Genomic DNA, 19,338 nt, shown 5'->3' with positions numbered 1-19,338 from the left:
GGGTATTTGGTTTGACAAAAAACTGACTTGGACAATGCATATTCAAAAAATTATAGATAAATGCAAGAGAGTGTTGAATGTGATGAGATGTTTGCGTGGAGTAGAATGGGGTGCAAGTAGACCTGCTTTGAAATCCATTTATACAGGGCTGATGAGATCGGTATTTGATTATGGGTGTATAGTGTATGGGTCAGCTGCTAAAACATCATTAAAGAAGTTAGATGTAATTCAAAATCAAGGTTTGAGGCTATGCTGTGGGGCAATTAAGACCACTCCAGTGGCAGCAGTTCAGGTAGAGATGGGGGAGATGCCTCTCCATCTTAGAAGAGACCAGTTGTCTCTTGTATACTGGGCGAATTTGAGGGGTCATGGTGACAAACATTTGAGTCAGTCAGTTCTATGGCAATGTCAAGAAAGAGAGAATGACCTAATTAAAAGTTTTGGATGGACAATAAGGCAGAAGGTAATAATGATGGGAATCAGTGCACTGACAATAAGCCCTTCAGTGGTTTATCCAGTTGTTCCTCCTTGGCTTTTGTCAGAGGTTCCAGTTGACTTAGGCTTATTGGAGGAAAAGGAGGTTAATGAAGTGGATCATTACAGGGTTCAGAGTTACATTTTAAGGAAATATAAAGAAGGAGTCATTATATATACTGATGCATCTAAGAAGACGGATACGAAAATGGGAATTGCTTATGTTATCCCTCAATTAAACATTGAATCTGCTAAAAGAATTAATGATGATTTAGCTGTATACACAGCAGAACTGTTAGCAATATGGATGGCCTTGATGTGGGTAGAGAGCAATAGACCTAAGCAAGTTGTGATTGCCTCAGACTCCAGCTCAGCTTTGATAAGCCTTAAGTTTATTCACTCTGAGTCTAGACAGGACATAGTGTATGAAATAATGCAACTAGCTAACAATCTGATTAGGTCAGGTATTAGTACTACATTTATATGGGTACCAGCTGATATAGGTGTAGGAGGTAATGATTTGGCAGATAAGTGTGCGAAGAAAGCAGCAGAGCTGCCTGATATAGAGATGGATATTAAATACAGTAAAGCTGAAGTCAAAAGTATAATTAAAGCTAAAACAAATGAAAAATGGCAGTTTTTTGTGGGATAATGAACAGTCTGGGAGACACCTGTATACAATTCAAGGAAAAGTGGGGAAGAGCAGGAATACATACAGAAGTAGAAGAAGCAGAAGAAGAGGTGGTGTCCAGAATGAGGCTAGACATACAGGATTAAATGGAACATTATTTATAATGAAAAAGCATGTTGATGGAATGTGTGAATATTGCAATAGTCAAGAGACCATAGAGCATGTAATTATGTATTGTCCTAAATACCATCAAGACAGACAAAGATTGATTTCACAACTTGGTGAAAACCAGATGACATTAAATTTACATTTTATTTTATTTTTTTAAGATAACTGGGTTATTAAAAAGGAGTGTAGGGTGACCTCTTGATCCACACTCCAGTCCAGATGGTGGCGGTAATGCTCCAAAAGAAGAAGAAGAGCATCATCGTCATCATCTTCATCATCATCATCATCAGCAGCAGCAATACCAAAGCCTGGATGTATAACAGAGGAAAAGTCAATCAATGGAATGGATGGATGCTTCTTTGTGCAACAATGGACATCGTGTTTCTCCAGAAGCAACACTATACCTTTATTGGCATTTACGTTGATTCTGAGCACAGTTATAGAAGGTAGGAAAACGCCTTCTCTCTCTCTTTGTTAAAACGACTATATTTAGCCGTCTGTGAAAGCTCGTTTTCCATTTCCTCGGTTGAGGGCTACACAAACAGAATTTGTTTTATTAAAATCACAATACAAGAAAATACAATTCAGAGACGTGAAGACAAAAATGCATTATTATAAGCCTCTAATTTGCTTATAGGAAATTAATGACATTTTATTGCAGACACAGCCTACTAAAAGGTTTGATTATGTTCAAAACAGTGATATACAAAGAGAACCCTTCTATTTGACAATAACTAAATGCAAAAAGTAATTTATTAAACCAAGTAATCATGAGATGTAAAGGTTAGGAGCAGTTTGGAGTGTGTTTGTAACGACAAGCACAGAGGTTTGGAGCAGTTTTGAGAGTGTAACGACAAGCACAGATGGTTCCAGACAACCAACACACTTCAGAAGTAAAATAAATGATCAGTTCACTACCCTCATTGAATTTGGGTGTTTTATTCAGTTTTATAGCATTTTAAAAAAAGAACGTTGAAAAAAAAAAAAAAAAGTCACAAAAAAAAAAGTTCAAAAAACAGTTTGACCCAGAAAAACAACAAAGTTGCATGGTCGACGGGAAAATAACATAAGGGTTAAATTTAGCAAACTGAAGTCATGTAATGCTCTTCAAAGACACGGGTTCAAACAAAGACCTTGCATACTCAACTTCTCCGACCTGTTTTTGTTCTCCAGTCTACACCTGTACGCAAATAATTCCCAAAAATACTGAGTCTGGATGTTTACCCAATTTAAGTTAAGTTTGAAAAGTAGCTGCACAAAACAAACCTCGACTTGGCTTGTTAGACATGCGTACGTTTAAAGGATAAGATGCCAAAACACGTGGCTCTAGAAAAGTAATCGCCACGTACCTGATTTTCACCCCAAGATATGCTTTACTTCTACCTTGACTATCACCCACAGACTAATATTTGTAATATTGGTCCGAATATACAGGTGCTGGTCATAATTAGAATATCATGAAAAAGTTGATTTCAGTAATTCCACTCAAAGTGAAGCTTGTATAATGTATACAGTCATTCCACACAAACTGATATATTTCAAGTGTTTTTAATTTTGATAACTGACAACTAATGAAAACCCCAAATTCAGTATCTCAGAAAATTAGAATATTAAGACCAATACCAAAAAAAAAAAAAAAAGACCTCTAAAACTTCCTGGTAGATGGCTGTGTTGACCCTGGACCTCAGAAAACACAGTGGACCAACACCAGCAGATGACATGGCACCCCAAACCATCACGGACTGTGGAAACTTTACATTGGACTTCAAGCAACGTGGATTCTGTGCCTCTCCTCTCTTCCGCCAGACTCTGGGACATTGACCTTCCAAAGGAAATGCAATATTTACTTTCATCAGAGAAAGTAACTTTGGACCACTCAGCAGCAGTCCAGTTCTTTTTGTATTTAGCCCAGGCGAGACGCTTCTGACGCTGTGTCTTGTTCAGGAGTGGCTTGACACAAGGAATGAGACAGCTGAAACCCATGTCTTGCATACAGTGGTGTGAAAAAGTGTTTGCCCCCTTCCTCATTTCCTGTTCCTTTGCATGTTTGTCACACTTAAGTGTTTCTGAACATCAAACCAATTTAAACAATAGTCAAGGACAACACAAGTAAACACAAAATGCAATTTGTAAATGAAGGTGTTAATTATTAAAGGTGAAAAAAATCCAAACCATCATGGCCCTGTGTGAAAAAGTGATTGCCCCTCAAACCTAATAACTGGTTGGGCCACCCTTAGCAGCAACAACTGCAACCAAGCGCTTTGCGATAACGTGCAATGAGGCTTTTACAGCGTCCCTGGAGGAATTTTGGCCCACTCATCTTTGCAGAATTGTCCTAATTCAGTTACATTAGAGGGTTTTCGAGCATGAACGGCCTTTTTTAAGGTCATACCACAACATCTCAATAGGGATTCAGGTCAGGACTTTGGCTAGGCCACTCCAAAGTCTTCATTTAGTTTTTCTTCAGCCATTCGGTGGTGGACTTGCTGGTGTGTTTAGGATCATTGTCCTGCTGCAGAACCCAAGTTCGCTTTCAGCTTGAGTACACGAACAGATGGTCGGACATTCTCCTTCAGGATCTCTTGGTAGACAGCAGAATTCATAGTTCCTTTTATCACGGCAAGTCTTCCAGGTCCTGAAGCAGCAAAACAGCCCCAGACCATCACACTACCACCACCATATTTTACAGTTGGTATAATGTTCTTTTTTATGAAATGCAGTGTTCCTTCTACGCCAGATATACTTGGACACACACCTTCCAAAGAGTTCCACTTTTGTCTCATCGGTCCACAGAATGTTGTCCCAAAAGTCTTGGGGATCATCAAGATGTGTTCTGGAGAAATTGAGACAAGCTTTGATGTTCTTTTTGCTCAGCAGTGGTTTTCTCCTTGGAACTCTGCCATGCAGGCCATTTTTGCCCAGTCTTTTCCTGATGGTGGAGGCATGAACGCTGACCTTAACTGAGGCAAGTGAGGCCTGCAGTTCTTTGGACGTTGTTGTGGGGTCTTTGTGACCTCTTGATGAGTCGCCGCTGCGCTCTTGGGGTAATTTTGGGCGGCCGGCCACTCCTGGGAAGGTTCACCACTGTTCCATGTCTTCGCCATTTGTGGATAATGGCTCTCACTGTGGTTCGCTGATTCCCAAAGCTTTGGAAATGGCTTTATAACCCTTTCCAGACTGATAGATCTCAATTACTTTCTTTCTCAATTGTTCCTGAATTTCTTTGGGTCTCGGCATGATGTGTAGCTTTTAAGGATCTTCTGGTGGACCTTACTGTGTCAAGCAGCTCCTATTTAAGTGATGCCTTGATTGTGAACAGGTGTGGCAATAATCAGGCCTGGGTGTGGCTAGAGAAATTGAACTCAGGTGTGGACAACCACAGTTATAGTATGTTTTAACAAGGGGGGGGGGCAATCACTTTTTTCACACAGGGCCATGATGGTTTGGATTTTTTTTCTCCTTTAATAATAAACACCTTCATTTACAAATTGCATTTTGTGTTTACTTGTGTTGTCCTTGACTTTTGTTTAAATTGGTTTGATGTTCCGAAACACTTAAGTGTGACAAACATGCAAAGGAACAGGAAATGAGGAAGGGGGCAAACACTTTTTCACACCACTGTACGTCTGTGCTGCTAGGTTCTTGAAGCACTAACTCCAGCTGCAGTCCACTCTTTGTGAGTCTCCCCCACATTTTTGAATGGGTTTTGTTTCACAATCCTCTTCAGGGTGCGGTTATCCCTATTGCTTGTACACTTTTTTCTACCACATCTTTTCCTTCCCTGCGACTCTCTATTAATGTGCTTGGACACAGAGCTCTGTGAACAGCCATCCTCTTTAGCAATGACCTTTTGTGTCTTGCCCTCCTTGTGCAAGGTGTCAATGGTCATCTTTTGGACAGCTGTCCAGTCAGCAGTCTTCCCCATGGTTGTGTAGCCTACAGAACTAGACTGAGGGACCATTTAAAGGCCTTTGCAGGTGTTTTGAGTTAATTAGCTGATTAGAGTGTGGCACCAGGTGTCTTCAATATTGAACCTTGTCACAATATTCTAATTTTCTGAGATACTGAATTTGGGGTTTTCATTAGTTGTCAGTTCTAATCATCAAAAGTAAAAGAAATAAACTCTTGAAATTTATCAGTCTGTGTGGAATGAAGGTATACAGGTGCTGGTCATATAATTATCAATATATATCATGAAAAAGTTGATTTATTTCAGTAATTCCATTCAAAAAGTGAAACTTGTACAATGTATACATTCATTCCTTGAACAAGACCCAGCGTCAGAAGCGTCTCGCCTGGGCTAAAGACAAAAAGGACTGGACTGCTGCTGAGTGGTCCAAAGTTATGTTCTCTGTTGAAAGTATTTCATCAGAGAACCTTTCGTTTGGAAATCAAGGTCCCAGAGTCTGGAGGAAGAGAGGAGAGGCACAGTATCAGTCTGTGTGGAATGAATGTATACATTATACAAGTTTCACTTTTTGAATGGAATTACTGAAATAAATCAACTTTTTCATGATATTCTAATTATATGACCAGCACCTGTAAAACGTTTTTTTCCCCTGGAAATACACTGCGGTCAAGCCAGCCGACACTCAGATCTCCGTGGTCAAATCAGCCGACGCTGAAATTGTAGCGCACTCATACTAGTATTTTTGGTATGTATTAAACGGTGCAGATCAACGGTCTTTAGTTAGCGGCAAGATACACATGGGACAACTTCTGGTTTTCAAAATAAGCTGTTAAAGTTTATATATAAAGTAGGCCTACACATAAAAATAAGATTATCGGATTAAAGACCTTACTCAACTTCTCCGACCTGTTTTTGTTCTCCAGTCTACACCTGTATGCAAATAATTCCCCAAAAATACTGAGTCTGGATGTTTACCCAATTTAAATTAAGTTTGAAAAGTCTGCACAAAACAAACCTCGACTCGGCTTGTTAGACACATGCGTACGTTTAAAGGATTATAAGATGCCAAAACGCTGTACATGTGGCAAGTGTGGGTGGCTCTAGAGATCGCCACCAGAATATGATAACGCCACCATGGGCGAATTTCATCTCTTATGCACTTATATTGTAGGTGGTGGGCGTGTTCATCGCGGCTTGAGCGGAAGTGATAACATTATATTTGTTTGCTTCACCTGTTCACCTGGGTTTTTTGGGCTTTGACAGAGAGGGGGGTGAGCCTGGGAGCAAACACTTTCTGTTGACCGCTGCACTAACGCACTTATTTCGACTCACAAAGTAACTTTACATTTGGTAACTGCAGTACTAGTTGTATTTTACGTGTGGAGTATAAGAATCATTTTCAAATAAAATTATTGTAAGGTTTAGAAGTGGAGTTAATTCATATTTGAAAGGTGTAAGGCTCAGAATTTAATATCATTTATATTTGAGTTAATTCACTAGAAATGTATTTACAATGTTTAGTCAGTTAATCATTTAAATATTTATGTTACACAATTATTAGTTACATATTTACATGTTTACATATTTAACACAGTCAGGATATTCTGTTGACTCTCTCTGATTCCCTCACGTTTACCTCAGTCTAAATTCTCTTCTGTTTGGTTAGTTCAGTCACGTGGAAGGTCTGAACAAGGAAGTGTTGTTGTTGTGAGTGGTGTTCAGTAAAGTACCGCTTGAGAAAGTCATCCGTCTCCATCCTGTTGTTTATTCTCATAAAGAGTGATCCACCACCACATACCGAACCCTCACGTTACATTATTTTCTTTATAAAAACAAGATTTGGTCTTCAAAAAGTATTTTTGGGTTGTCTTCTAATCAGGGTAGTTTTAGATTCGGACCAATACAGTATTTACAGGCTATTGCCCTGTTATACAAAGGCTGCACAGGTTTATTGACTGAAGCAAGACAGAGACGTGATTCCAAAAAGAAATAGGCCTACTTATTTATTGATAATTAAGTGCCTGAAAGGAGGATGGTTAGAAATGAAGGTGAATCAAATTAGGATAATCAAATTTAGGTAGAAATGGTTTATTACAATATATAAAAGCAAATTCTTCTTAAAACAAATACACTCATAGTTACTTAAAATTAGCAAATGAAAAGGGGAAGTGGGCAGATGTAAGCGACATAAGGCACTAGGAGAATGGCTTATGGTGCTGTACCATTAGTGGCATACCATCAGCCACTTTTCAGTCGCTGCGACACTCAAGCCAGCTAGGTTTTCACACCATCATTCAGAAAAATCCTCAGTTTCCCCACAATTTCCCTGAACTTTGCTCAGGTCCTGTGTGAATGTTTCCATCCATGTGTGTTTTTACTTGTGTTTTGAACCGTCTGACTTAGGCTCTGATTCTCTGATGAGATTTTATGTACCTTACAGCTTTCCAGGTGATTGGAGGAAACGTAACCGTTGTGCAAGGAGGGATCGCTATCTTACCCTGCAAACTCATCAACACCACGGAGTCCCTATCCCAGATTTCATGGCAGAAGATTACCAGAGGAAAACTTGTGAATGTTAATTTCTTTACCGTCTTGGAGGTAGATGGACCACAGTTTGTCAACGGACGTGATGATCGATTTAAATTTATTGGGAGCTTTAAAGAAAACATTGCATCTCTGCAGTTATCCAATGTCACATTGATGGATGAAGGCACCTACATATGTATCTTCACTTTGTTCCCCAGCGGAAATCACAAAACAGACATACATCTGAACTTGCTTGGTATAATGTTTATTTATTTAAAAAAAATGTTCTTACCTCCATGCTTGCATGTTGACTTTTATATGTACTGTAACTTTCCTAGTGCCCCCGGTCTCAAGCCTGGAGTATAACCGTCCTACTTTGGGAAATGAAGAGGTTTCCCTCGTCACTTGCATAGCTGCTGGTTCCAAGCCTCCTGCAGAGGTGAGGTGGCTCACGGGTAGTCTGGCAGAAACAGTGAGGGAAACCACCAACTTCACCCAGCATGCCAACGGTACGACTACCACAACCAGCTCGCTGTTTGGAGTACCTACCAAAGAAATCAACAGTCATTTGGTCCAGTGTGTCGTCAACAGTGCAGCCATGTCAGAAACCCTGTCCTTCAACATACAGGTCTACTGTGAGTATACAAATACTTTCCTACATCACTTACTTATGTTAATTATTAAAATCTCCATCATGAGTGATGTAGTTAATTTCATTTGTTATTACTGCTTGTTACTACTGTGCATGGTTGCATGGTGCAAGAAGGCTCTGGTCTGTCTAATGGCTTGCTGCTTCCTGTCGCTCTGCATGGCTTCTTTGTTGCTCTAGCTGTCTTTATGGTGTCTTATTGACTTCTCTCTGTACATTTATCCTTTACGAATGTCTTTCTGTTTCGTGTTGCTCTGGTCTCCAAACATCTTGCTTCAGGACTACAGTTGAAAATTAGCTGGCTGGCTAACACTGGTACATTTACAGAAATGTAAATTAATTTCTTAAAAGTCTTTTATAAATAAATAAAACTACAAACTATGTAGTTGATCATTCTTGTTCATTTAATTGATTTTATTATTTGGAAACGATGGTTTTGAAAGAGACTGTTTGTTTGATGACAGGTTTTCTCAGGCGTTCTGGTTGAAGGTGCTTAAAGCGATGCTGGGGATTACTTTAACAGGACTGATTGAAAACGTACCGAGACCACCTCGTCAAGCAGGTCTCGGTACAGTTGTTTGGTCGTTTCTTTTTCAGAAGAAGTCAGTCATTGGAGAAAAGCTCATGGACCGAAGCTGAACATTATCTCCATTTCCATTTCTCAGATGAGCGTAAATTTGGGAGCTTGCATGTTACCACTTCTTCCTTCTCAAATGCCTTGAAAAGGCTATCGTTTGCACATTTTACAAATAACTTGCAAATAATCACCGGGACCGAAAGGATATACCTCCCGTCTCATGCCCTCCCGGCTGGCAGCTGGTGCTGTCTGCGGCCCGAGTTTCGGCTTTTCAAAATAAAAGCTTGCGTCTGGTCAGCTATGTTTTCGTACGGTGTTTTGGATGTTTTTGAACTAAGCAGTAAGGCAATCATGCTAATGAATAAAAAAAAATTCAACAGATGTCTTAGCTACAATACGATTGGGCTAGCAAAGCAGTTTTGCTAGCCCAAGGAATTTCCCCTGCTATTTATGACAGTAACAAACGAACACTTCTCAGTTGTTCCACCCAACCCTCCTTTCACAAAGCTGAGCCTGTAACACTGTAATCAGGCCCTGCCATGAAAGAATCCCAGATACAGTTTCAACTGTCTATTGTCAGTTATTAAAACCTGGCTGTGTGATGAATCAGCTTTACCTTGATTTACTGACTCTGTCGTAGTGCTGAGAAACAGCAGCCTCTGTAAAGTGAGCCTACAGCAATCTTTCAAATTCAGCTAGTTCAGTGTAAACATGAAGACTCCAGCTTTTGCCAGCTGTAATGTTTATGGGACTTGTGAATTGTAGCTATTTTGTTAATTTGAGAAATACAGGCTTTAGATTTTTTTTTTTTTCTATGAATGGACCTTGGATATACATTTCAATAAAAAAATGTAGATGCACCCAAACTAGTCATTCCTGTTGCAGCAGTTAAGAAATCAGTAGCTTTAACACAGACTGTTGCGCCTCGCCGTCTGTGTGAAGGCTACAAAGACAGAATGGGGGGGACAGAGTTGCTAGCATGGTGGGATTACGATCTACAAGCAGGTCAATAACCTCTGAGGTGACTATTTTTTTGCTTGAGTTAGTGATTTTTGTTTGATACTTGAGAAGTTTCATTAGAAATAGACCATAGGCGTATTTATTTTATTTTGTTCCTACTTTACATTGCGACTGTATTTTTGTATGTATTCATGTTTTCTCTTTTATTTAGCTGACTTTTGGAGGTAGAATTTCCTTTTTAAGGACTTACAGAACAAAGTATGGCAGTTTTATAATACATTTTTATGATGCCACTCTGTTGTGTTGGTATTGGTAGGTCTATTTATCTAAAGTATGTGAACATTGGAGTGTAAGAAACTGTAAGATACTGTAATGCTGGTAATTAAAGTAGATATGACAAGTAAATTAATTCTATTTCGACATGTATGTATGCATGTGTGTGCATCGTATTTCTTTCTACCCCTGCAAAAGTCATTGGTGAGTACATCGTTATTTAACAAGATCACGTAACAGATAAGACCTCTGTAACGTCTAAAATGCAACTTAAAAAGCATTTTTTTAAGTTATCAAATCTAAAATGACCTTGAAACTAATTGTCAGTTTAATAAATATTGTGTCTTAGAAAGCAAGGTAAAACTGCTTTCACTAAAAATGGCTGTCCAGTATTATTCTGATATGCTATAATTAGTATTTCCCTGAGTTACAGCTCATTCTCTTTCTCTCTTTGTTTCTTGCAGTCCCACCCACTGAAGTGAAGATCCGTGAAAGATCTGAAGGCTCATTTGAATGTGTGACTGAAGCCAACCCAAATGCAGACTTTACCTGGAGCAGGTACAGTAATTTTTTTTAAATAGAAATCCTAACTATTCTGAAACTGAAATCCTGGCAGATCAAAGTACCATGCAATACAATTAGTTGCCAGGTTGACACCTCCCCTCCTAAGAGACCGTTCGGTATTCACGAAACGGCAAAGTTTCAACGTGGCTTGTTTGGTGCATATTTTTCCATGTAGCTCCATGTAGCTCTCTCAGTTTCTGCCCTCCTTCGCTACCAGATGGGTCTGACCCATGAGTTTGCTGTGGGGCAGGGCATAGACATATGGGGCAGGGGGAGCTGCCCCCCTGGTGGCTGAAACGGATAATTGCATTGTTTAAAAAAATGAATGGAATAATTCTGGCATTATCAGATATTTTATAAATATCTTAAATAACACAAAACAACTAAATGGTGGTAGGTAATACATCAGATTTCATATACTGCTTTAATAAAAAAAAATATTACCTGGCTGACGATGGGAGCAGCAGGACGCAAAAAACGTAAATGACTGTTGTACTATGTCTGGACATCTTACCGTGCCAAGGTTGCAATAAAGGTTTCCTAAATGTCACATTTGATGTCAGCTTACTAATTGATTGCGGGTTTTGTGTAGATTTGGACTTTTATACGTTTATTCCACTTTGTTTAAACGGCGAAGTGGAGAAAGCCTAGTGACGAGTCCATAGCAACCAGTTTCTGTGTTGAATATTACCCAGAGTGCCTTGCTGAATGGTCTCAATATTTTATTGTTTTATTTCATGTGAATACTAGTTTACTAGAGGAGTAACTTAGTATTTGAAGTAATGCAGGAATTGTGCACTCCTCCGGTGGCCCCTTAAATAAATAACAAACAGTCCCTAATAGGTTAAATAAAGGGGACCCCAGATCTTAAGAAAGTTGGGGTGGGCATTGGACAGAGTATACCAAATGTACTGAAGGTATAGACAAGAAATGTCATTTAGCCATTTTTAAAGCAACGAGGGGAAACAAATTTCCACTCTCTCAGCATAACTGTTTTTGCTATGACTATACTAAACATGACGGCTTGTTGTAATGCTGGTGCAAGAGTAATTCCAATCCCAATATCACAGAGAGACTGTCAGGGATTAGCTATCTGCTGTACATGTCTGCATACGAAAAATGTCACACCAGAAACTCTTGAAAAAGATTCTGTTCAGTTTGGTCTTGGTAAAGTGCAGAGGATGGATGACCTTAAATTGAATGAGTTTAAATCTAGTATTGATAGAAAATGCTTTGATCCTATTTAACCCTTTCGCCCATAACTCATCCGAAATCTCATCCAGTATCCTTAATCTGTGCCTCTTTACGTGCAGAGACGGAGTTGCCAGACAAAAAAGACCAACTGTGAAATTAAATGTTTGAAGGTAGGGATTCTAGTCATGAGTTCATTAAAGTTTTGTTGTTATCGAAGCGAGGTTGAGACTGCCTGACAAAATCTGCAGATATTGAAAAAAGTAAGGAGGGAGATAAGGTTTTACCTAAAGTTGAATAAGTTAAAGTAGATATCCTAATAGTAGACAGTTGCAGGTACTGCAGTTTGAATAAACCAGTTTCAGTGGAAACGTTAACCAAACAATATTATGTCTATCTTTTGCCTTGAGGAATGTTGTCCTTCTCACAAACTTTGTACAATGGGGAAAGGCCAAAATGATTTGAATGATTTAAAATGTGTCTTTTGAAATTACATTTTAAATTATAGTTGCAGTTGCAGAGAACCACTATTTGTAAGTTTTAATGGCACTGAAAGTGAATTTTAAAATGTTACTATACTTCAGAACAGACTTTAGAGGGGGTGAAGAATTAAACATTAACTCGCTGGTGTTTGCAGAAAATGTGTGATAAGAACTATAGCGATATCAAAAATTCACAAAGATTTAAAAAAAAAAAAAAAGTGTTATTGACTTACAGTACAGTGAAAACGTTGCTAATAGAAACAATGCACATAAAACGAAAAACAGAAAGTATGAACATTTTGACACGTCTGATAATCCTTTAAGTTTTCTGTTTAAAAAACAACAACAAAAAGCTGCAGTAGAATAATGTTTTTGAATACCGTAACGAGAAATTTAGCTTAGTCGGTGTGTGATTTGTTGGTGAATATGTGAATTATTACAGAACACATTAACATAATTTTGAACCCGCTGGCAGGCTTGGGCTCTTCTGTTTAGAGTTTGCGTCTTCTCCCTTTTTTTTTTTTTTTTTTTCCAATTTTTCCGGCTTCCTCCTACACTCCGAAGACATGCAGGTTAAATGTTGACTAAATTGCCCGTAGCTTTTTGTGAATGGGACTTTACTTAGGTACTAAAGGTACTACATTATACTTAGTTACATTCCACCACTGCTAATAGTGTTAATACCATCATTAAATGACTAGCTTAAAAATTTCTAAATTCAATCGTAATTTTCAGTCCTAACACTGTATGTGTATTGTAACATTTCAGGATTGTAATGATGTTCATAAAACAATGAACTTAGAATAAGGATTTTTAGTCCTATTTCTGGCCACCAGGAAATTGTAATCATAATTGTAATGTAAATATAATATCCATAATTCACTTTTCTTTCAGCTCTGTCCTGTCCTCTGTTTGTCTCCAACCCCTGAGAGAAATATTTGTGTGTTCAGTGTCTGTTCATGTAATCGACATCATGCTTGCATAAGGTGGGGTAATTATCTGGTTCCACTGTCCCCATGTTTACTCTCTGAAGCCAGTGCACTGCGGACTCATTGTCTCAGGAATGGAGATGAACATTTTGTATCATAGTGGGAATCATCTTACTCTCCAACATTTCATAACCGTGAAGCTGGCAATGGTAGCCACAAGAATATTCCATAACGTAATATATTATACATTGCAGAGCAACCTGTAAGGAACGTTAATTAGGCTACACGGTTGTTTTGGCAAAGTTAACAACAAAGTTTCCTTATGAGGAAGCCAAACTTGCGGTTTCTGTCATATGTCTGTCACGGTGGTTGTTGCCGAGATAGTAAACAGCCATGGCCCGCCTGCTCCTGCGGTAACGTTAGCAGTTAGCGTGTGTTAGCATGATGCGTTAGCCAACTTAGTCAACTTTCTTTTATACAGGAGTGAACTTGGAACCTTATCTTCTAGGCCAACATGGACAAAAAGTTCTTAAAGTGTCCAAAAAAAATGAACAAAGCAAACTTAATCTGGCAATGAGATCATGTGATATAATTTAAATAACAATACATCAGCACATCAGCCCCAGGAAAACTGTAAATTCTTGTTTACACTTCAGTTATAGTGCAGAATAAACAAACAACATATAAAATGCTATCTGGTGAGTCAGAAAAACAACATTTTTCTGACCTGTGGTTGTCTTTATTTAGCTGTCCATTTTCATGCTGAGCCCTGATCGTCTGTTTCAGAATCGGCAAGTCATGGCCTCAGTCTGCTGTCAGAGATGGTGCAACACTACAGTTTCAGAGTATGACCTCTGACCTCAATGGCCTCTACCAGTGTGAAGCAAGTAACCCTTATGGAAAAAAACATAGTCACCTCTATGTGCATGTGGCTTCAGGTGAGGTCTGGTTTAATTTGGCTTTGGGTGTTTGGCAAATATGTTGGTGTTTTTTAGGATGTTTTGCTATTTTAGCATTTGAGTCTATTTTAGAAGTTGTTTCACTCTGTAATTTGTGTCTCTTATGTAAAAAAAAAGAAAAAAAAGAAGAAAAAAAAAAAGATTGCAGCCAAATCATTTTTTGTAAAGCGTTAAACCTATGGAAGAAGCTCGGATATCCACGCCTGGAGTTGAATCCCAGAACGTAATTTATCAGGATTTCTCCCAGGACACACTAGAGAATGTATATCCAATTTGGTTGTGGAAGGCCTTGGCATTCACCTAAGAGCTGAAAAACTCGCCTGCTTCGGCCTGTTGCCACCACAACCCAGAATGGTTGACTAACTGCAACGCTTAAAACATGTCTAAACGTGAAATGTTCTGGTCATGGTCATCTTATGTGTCTGTTGCTTCTTTATACCCAGGACCTGCTGGGAAATCCTGTCAAATCACATTTAGCAAGGGCTTTTTTGTATGGTGTTTGAATGCAATGTTAGTCAACTAAATGTAATGTGTAATATAAAATGAAATGCTATGAAACAGAGAAAAAATACATACAATATGAAATACATTAAACACAGAACTTGCTTTCATTAGTAAATGATGAGAGGTCCTTTTCACAGCAGACCTCTTGGCTTGTCATAGCAGGAAACATGCAGCTGCACAGGTGTAATAACATTGAACTGCATGCATTCCATTTAGGTGAGCTAGTTCAAGGGTCCTGGTATTGTGCTTGTCTTTACCTGTATTAGTAAATGAAAAAATGTGTGTTATGTAACTTGTAAATGGATAGTCAAATATTTGTAAGCATTTAAAGAATACATTAGAATATGTAAGCACACCATGATCCTGATGATTGTACCTTATAAACTGGCAATGTGTATTTGTATTCCCTGTGTTCTTTCTGTGTCCTGTCTTCATACAGATGCCGGCATTGCTGGTTGGCTCTTATTTGGTCTTTTGCTGATTGCCCTTGTTGCTGCTGCTGCTGCAGCATTTTGGTACTTTTATATATCTGGGAGATTTACAAGGTACTGTGTACAGTAGTACTGCACAAGTGTAATTTACAGTACTGCTAAGTATAAAAAGCATCTACTATATCAATATACTATATCAATATTTTGTTGTATGTTAATTGGTGATTCATTATCCAGGACAGGAGAGAACACACGTGGGGAGAGGACAAGGGTCCCAACAACTTCCAACTCACCTGAAGAGCTTCAAAGAGTAGAAGAGGAAGCAGCAGAGGTAGGACACATTTAGATTTGTTTTGTTACAGTGCATTGTGGATCTTTTTTTAGTTTATTCTGATCCTCAAAGTTGGATCTGTGTGCCTTAAAAAATATTTTTTGTGTGAATGACTTAATATAAAGTACAACTATCTATCTTTTTTTAGTGTCTTTCTAAAATGTTCTTTCAGCAGAAACCTTAAAACTCTTTTTAGATTAATTTGGAATTAAGTTCTTGGTTTTAATAAAACATTTAGAATTGTCTGCCACAGGTACCGCTTTGACATGCATGGCAGCAACAAGTTGGACGACAGTTGGACTGCAGCTGGCATACACACCCTGGGGCTGACTGTCATTCCTCACTCAGCTGGTTAGTCAACATTATAGGGTAATGTCTACTGCTAATAGCATTAACAATAATACTATAAAATGCTGTACAACAGAAGCAACAAAATGGTAAATGAAGATTGAAAACTGTAGATAGAGTTTTCAAGCAAAACTAGAACCATCAAATGAATGAAGAAAGAGGATGTTGTGTCTAACACAGTCAGTGCCAACAATATTATCTATGTAGGATGTAGCTTGTGACCGTTTGCTTTATCATTAACAGCCACGGTGTAATTCTGTTTAACCACCAACAGCATTAACGGTTGATAAAAGAAGAGGACTATGAAGCATGTTTGCGTGCACACAATAGTCTAGGTTACTGGCCAAGAAATTATCATGAGAAATTTGAATAGAAAACGTGAGAAAAAGCAATAAAAACCTTAAAAAATACTGTATTGCCGAAGAGGCTCAACACACTTAAACTTAAGAGAAAAGGTGCAAATTGACAAAACGCAGACAAATTAAGAAACATTCTGCAACACTTTTATCCATTTGCTCAGGTTTTCTAATATATTAAAGCATTTGGAGAAAGGGAGAAACACTGTTTTTCTATGAAAGTGCTGTAGAAGTCTGCTAAGTGCAAATTATTACTTTGGTTTTATTATTTGAATGTTGCCACCAGATTTGTCTTTGACAAGGTTTCCATGGTTTGTTTCTTTTAATATTTTTTAGCTAGTTCTTGAATTATTTCATGAATTATTTCCTGACTGAATATACAGTATATACAGTACTAGAGCTGACATCTTTCCTGAGAACCTCTACAGAGGACACACAGTCTGTATATGGTATAATAATGGCTGATACCAAACATGTATGCAAGATACTGTCAGTGTTGTGTAGTATCAGTAGTGTAGTGTGTACAACAGAACATATGTTATTTGCCAAGCCCCCAACTGATTTTATTTATAACAGCACTTAACTTAAACCTCTTCCTTTATCAAGTCGGTGTCAGTATGCACAATGCTCCGCTTTTTTTTTTCTTCGTGTCATTGGATTACGGCAAAATACGGATCTTTTTTCTTAACGTGTCTTAGCATTTTATGGTGTGTTTGTGCTTCGTTTGGAGAGGCATCTCAGCAGACTGTAGGTCGAACACTGATTGTTCACTGTTACATTTTAGTTGAATTATTCCGCCACCGTCTGTCTATTACGTTCCAAGACAGCCGTGCTGCGGTAGGCGATTGATTATTACTCAGTGTGCTTTTCTGAATGGTCTCAATGTTTTATTGTTTTATTTCATGTGAATACTAGTTTACTAGAGGAGTAACTTAGTATTTGAAGTAATGCAGTAATGCAGGAAGTGTGCATTTAGTTTCCATGCTTATTCTGTTTCCACAACAATGTTAGTGAGTAAATCTACTGAAATGGCCACCACACCATAACAGTGGGGTGTGATGTGTAAGATGAGAAAGCAGAGGTTAAGTTGCATATGTCATTGCTATAAAAACAAAAAAAAAACTATGGGCTTCTGTATGTTTGACAATTGCAAACCAGTACAGAAGCCATCAATAAAATGTTGGGGAGGGTCATTACTCTTTTCCCAATTATTTTAGAGGGTCATTGCTGGCGAAGGGAGGGTCAAGTCTATGTTGTTGAAAGATCCCAAAACTCCTCCGGTGGCCCCTTAAATAAATAACGAACAGTCCCTTAGTAGGTTACATCATCAGGGGACCATGAATGTCTACAATGTCTCTGCAGATATAGTGATATTTCACTGCACAATTAAAACTTGAGGCCTGCTAGTTTCCCTTGTTGAAAAGTTATAAGGATTCATCCTTTGGGGGCCTTGAATGCCAAATGTACTTACAATCCATCCAATAGCTGTCGAGACATTACAATCAAAACAAAAAATGCCAACCTTATGCGGGCCATCAGAGGATGGCAAGTGCATCTCACTGCAGCCTGCAGGAAGGCGGGGCTTTCAACATTCTACATCAAGTCCCTCCTTCCCGCAGGCTGCAGCGAGAGGCTCCTCGAGGATGGATCGACCAATTCACTGTTCCATCTCTATTTTTTTAGATTTAGTCTTAGTCCTCCATATGAGTTTGGTCATATTTAGTCACATAATTATAATTATGTGTACTTTTACTCTTACCCTGAAATCTTTATGTTTTAGTGCTTCATTCCTTTCCATTCTGGGTCATGGGTAATAAGCCGATTAGTGATTCTCCTGCAACATATTTAATCAATGGCAACACAGTAAACAAACTTACCTCACTCTCTCAGGAGTCACATCAGGAGTCCTTTATTTCAATTACTACTGTTACACTCACAACCGTAGATATTGTAGTTACAACATACATACATACCATATCCTTTTCCTATATCCCCCTAATAAAACTCATCAAACTGTTGCACGCTACCTGTGGTCAAAAGTGCACGGGGGACAAGACAGCAAGATAAAGCAGGTTTTGCAGGTGCAAAACAATAAATCAAATGTGCCTTATCACCACTCTAGACAAGTGGTCTATTTTATTATAGAAAATGTTTATTCTGACGAATAAACCTCAAAATGCAATGTATGTTTATTACTATTGAAATTGTAAATGTGCGTGTGCAGCAGTTGGGTCAACAGCTGGCTAATTTATTAATATAGCAAAGTTCATAATTACAAGTTTTTTATAGTACAAAAAAGAAAGATGTAAGAAATACTGGTACTTCTGAAGACATGTCAAACGCATTAAAACTATGGATGGAATGCTTTATGTAAAGGTACAGTATTTAAAGCAGCTAAATGTGCATTAAAAATGTTTTATTGGGTTCAGTTTTGACAACATTGTAATAATTTAAAAAAGGAGCTCCATCGATTTTACACAGCAAAGTCTGTTTACTGGTGTTTTGAATTGACTACAAGATTCAAAGATTTAAAATCCTTTATTAATCCCACAATGGGGAAATTCACACTGTTGCAGCAGCAAGGACAGTGATGTCACTTGGCATTGGTTGGGTCTGAAGACTTCAAATCTGGGGGGGTGGAGTTAGAAGATAGTGAGCTTACCAGACATTTGTAGTGTGTTCTTATTTTCTTTTAAAATCTTAAATCATTCATTAATTGTGTGTTGTGTGTTTTACAGTGTGCACTAATAGGTTTAGGAATGTAACAGTTTATTTTAGTTTGTTAGTGTTTATGGCAATATTTTAATATTTGCTTTATTATGCTGTAATGTTTGGTATTTTGTTGTAATAATAATACAATAAAATAATAATAATTATAATTTATAATAATAAAAGCTGTAGTTCCCAGACTGAAGTCAAATGCTATGTGTTTTGTGGAAAAATTCATTGTTTACTTTTTAATCTTCTCTTTTGGTGGTAGGGCAGTGTTTAGCTTGTCAATTACTCTTCCTTTGCTCTCGAATTAAATCTAGATAAACATTACAAATGCCTCAAGTATTTCTATACAGTGTGTAC

The 19,338-nt window shown here is 38.1% G+C and overlaps 1 protein-coding gene and 1 long non-coding RNA gene across 2 annotated transcripts; one reads left to right on the top strand and one right to left on the bottom strand.

Moving 5' to 3' along the window:
* Positions 1 to 1,398: 1,398 nt before the first annotated feature.
* Positions 1,399 to 8,089, bottom strand: LOC144525336 (uncharacterized). The gene is made up of 2 exons (XR_013502679.1): positions 8,002 to 8,089; positions 1,399 to 1,581 (listed from the first exon to the last, which is right to left on the bottom strand). It is a non-coding gene; the product is annotated as an uncharacterized LOC144525336 (long non-coding RNA).
* LOC144525332 (nectin-3) lies at positions 1,493 to 19,173 on the top strand. The gene is given in 9 exon segments (XM_078262053.1): positions 1,493 to 1,671; positions 1,673 to 1,719; positions 7,624 to 7,965; positions 8,048 to 8,344; positions 10,633 to 10,726; positions 14,121 to 14,272; positions 15,237 to 15,342; positions 15,466 to 15,559; positions 15,813 to 19,173. Coding segments are annotated over 9 exon segments (1,323 nt in total). The 3' UTR covers positions 15,825 to 19,173.
* Positions 19,174 to 19,338: the final 165 nt, after the last annotated feature.

Source organism: Sander vitreus, chromosome 11 (assembly GCF_031162955.1).
Source record: "Sander vitreus isolate 19-12246 chromosome 11, sanVit1, whole genome shotgun sequence".
NCBI lineage: Eukaryota > Metazoa > Chordata > Actinopteri > Perciformes > Percidae > Sander > Sander vitreus.
Note: the sequence above shows the minus strand (reverse complement) of the source record. Positions and strands in the feature narration are given on the sequence as shown.